This window comes from Marmota marmota, unplaced genomic scaffold (genome assembly GCF_001458135.2).
Source record: "Marmota marmota marmota unplaced genomic scaffold, marMar, whole genome shotgun sequence".
In the NCBI taxonomy this organism is placed as follows: Eukaryota; Metazoa; Chordata; class Mammalia; order Rodentia; family Sciuridae; genus Marmota; species Marmota marmota.
Window position 1 is genome coordinate 26,230,803 of NW_026000026.1, and position 2,310 is coordinate 26,233,112.

At 61.7% G+C, this 2,310-nt stretch overlaps 1 protein-coding gene across 1 annotated transcript; it reads left to right on the forward strand.

Annotated features, from left to right (window-relative positions):
- Positions 1-1,650: 1,650 nt before the first annotated feature.
- Positions 1,651-2,304, forward strand: Sox12 (SRY-box transcription factor 12; the record flags this gene model as incomplete). The annotated part of the gene is given in 2 exon segments (XM_015485702.2): positions 1,651-1,949; positions 1,951-2,304. Coding segments are annotated over 2 exon segments (471 nt in total), but the record flags the coding sequence as incomplete, so codon positions are not given.
- Between the last annotated feature and the right edge of the window lie 6 nt (positions 2,305-2,310).

Below are 2,310 nucleotides of genomic sequence, written 5' to 3' on the forward strand. Positions count from 1 at the left end.
AATCAGGTATTGGGGCCCCTCGGAGGCCGAGGCTGGCACCCTATCTCCCGCGCAGCCTCCCCCCTCCTAGACGTGCCCATCCCCCCCATCCAGACATACCCCTCCCCCGCAGACACTCCCCAAGGCAACCCAACCCCCCTTCCTTCCCCTGACATCCAAGCCCCTCCCCATCTTGTCCCCTCCCGCACAGCCACCAGCAGCCAGCCCCCCTCCGATACACCTCCCATTCCTCTTACAGACCTGAACCCCTCCCCCACTTTGCACACGCCCCTCCTCGTGGCCGGAGGACACGCCCCCTCCCTTGCTCGCGAATCCCTCCGCCCTCTGCCTGCCTTGTCGGTTAGGGGGCGATGCGACCGGGCAGCTCCGCGCGTTCCTCTCGTGCCCCTCCCCCCCGGGGGGAGGGGCGCACTCCTTTACTCGGGGAGCGCTAGGGCCCGCCCCCTCCGCTTGGACCATCCCCTTCTTGCGCATGCTTAATGCTTCTTGGGAGGAGGGGGCTGGTCCCAGTTGAGCTGCTAGCTTATGTCTCCTGCTCGGTGGAGGAGGGCAGCGAGTGTAGAGCTATCCTAAAAAATCTTTGATCCTGGAGCCTGTGGCTTCTTCTCAACCGACGGGGTGTCACTGCCTTAATGGGAGAAGCACTCGGAAGGGAGAGAAAGAAACTAACTGGTCCTAAAGGGTTGCTTTGGGCTTCAAACTCTTTTAAGTGGCATAGCCCCTTTTCCCTGTTGTGGGCACCCTCGCCTATCACCTCCTCCAATTGCGCGATTGCCTTTACAGCCTAATGTGGTCCCCAGAAACGACCCTTTTATTTGTCCCAACTGGAAATTAAGAATGGGGTCTTTCTCTGGAAATCCACCTAGAGAGGGACTGTTCATGATAACTCAGAACCAAGATGCCTACTAGTCTGGGGACAGGGTTCTTGCTGCTCCCTTCCCCGTGGGGAAGCGCCCTATCATCTCAGGGCACCCTCTCAGCTCCTTCCTAAGCCCACGGCCCCTTCCTAAATCCATCCAGATCCACCCTCAACAACCACAGCTGCAGTATTCAGTGGGAGAAACTAAAGCACGTTGGTGCTAGGGGGTTGGGACTGAGGCGTGACAGCAGATGGAGTGGCAGGAAAGAGACCCACGTCTAAACAACAGCTTGAGAGAGACCGCCGGTCGGCCGGAGACTGAGGATGGGTTCAGGGGAATGGAGGTGGGCGTTTGCGTCTGTTTTCCACGTGAGAAACGGGGTTGGCGCTGCTGTTAGGAGGAAATTAGGAAGTTGTGTCCTGTTCAGGGTGCCCTTGGGAACCCTGCCCCCATCCTGTTACCCTCTCCCCTTCTCCCCCTCTCGAGCCCCGCCCCTCCGGCCTCCCCACACCCCCTCCGCCCTCACTACCTGTATCTCACCGGCGTGGGTTCACCCTCCGGGTGCTCACACACTCTCATTCACACACACAAATCTCAGGAACAAACGGTCCCAGAGTCCTCCGGGACCCCTGCCCAGGGTCTCCGCAGGTCTCTGCCCCACGCGTTCCCTTCGCTGACAAAGCCACCAGCTGCCTCCTTTAAGCTTGGTGCTCCGGCTCTGGGCCTTTCTTGCGCTCTTTCTTTCTCTCTTTCTCTCTCTCTCTCTCTCTTTTTTTTTTTTTTTTTTTTTTTTNCGGCGGCGCCAGAGGACGACGACGAGGACGACGACGAAGAGCTGCTGGAAGTGCGCCTGGTCGAGACCCCTGGGCGGGAGCTGTGGAGGATGGTCCCGGCGGGACGGGCCGCCCGAGGACAAGCTGAACGCGCCCAAGGGCCGTCGGGCGAGGGGACGGCCGCCACCACCACCTCCCCAACACCGTCGGAGGACGAGGAGCCAGAGGAAGAGGAGGAGGAGGCGGCAACGGTGGAGGAAGGCGAAGATGAGACGGTGGCGTCGGGGGAGGAGCCGCTGGGCTTTCTGTCCAGGTTGCCCCGGGCCCCGCGGCCTGGACTGCAGCGCCCTGGACCGCGACCCGGACCTGCCGCCCGCCTCGGGCACGTCACACTTCGAATTCCCGGACTATTGCACCCCCGAGGTTACCGAGATGATCGCAGGGGACTGGCGCCCGTCTAGCATCGCCGACCTGGTTTTCACCTACTGAGCCCACCGTCAGCGGGGCGCGCACGCCCCCAAACCAGCTGTTTACATACAGGAATCAGGTATTGGGGCCCCTCGGAGGCCGAGGCTGGCACCCTATCTCCCGCGCAGCCTCCCCCCTCCTAGACGTGCCCATCCCCCCCATCCAGACATACCCCTCCCCCGCAGACACTCCCCAAGGCAACCCAACCC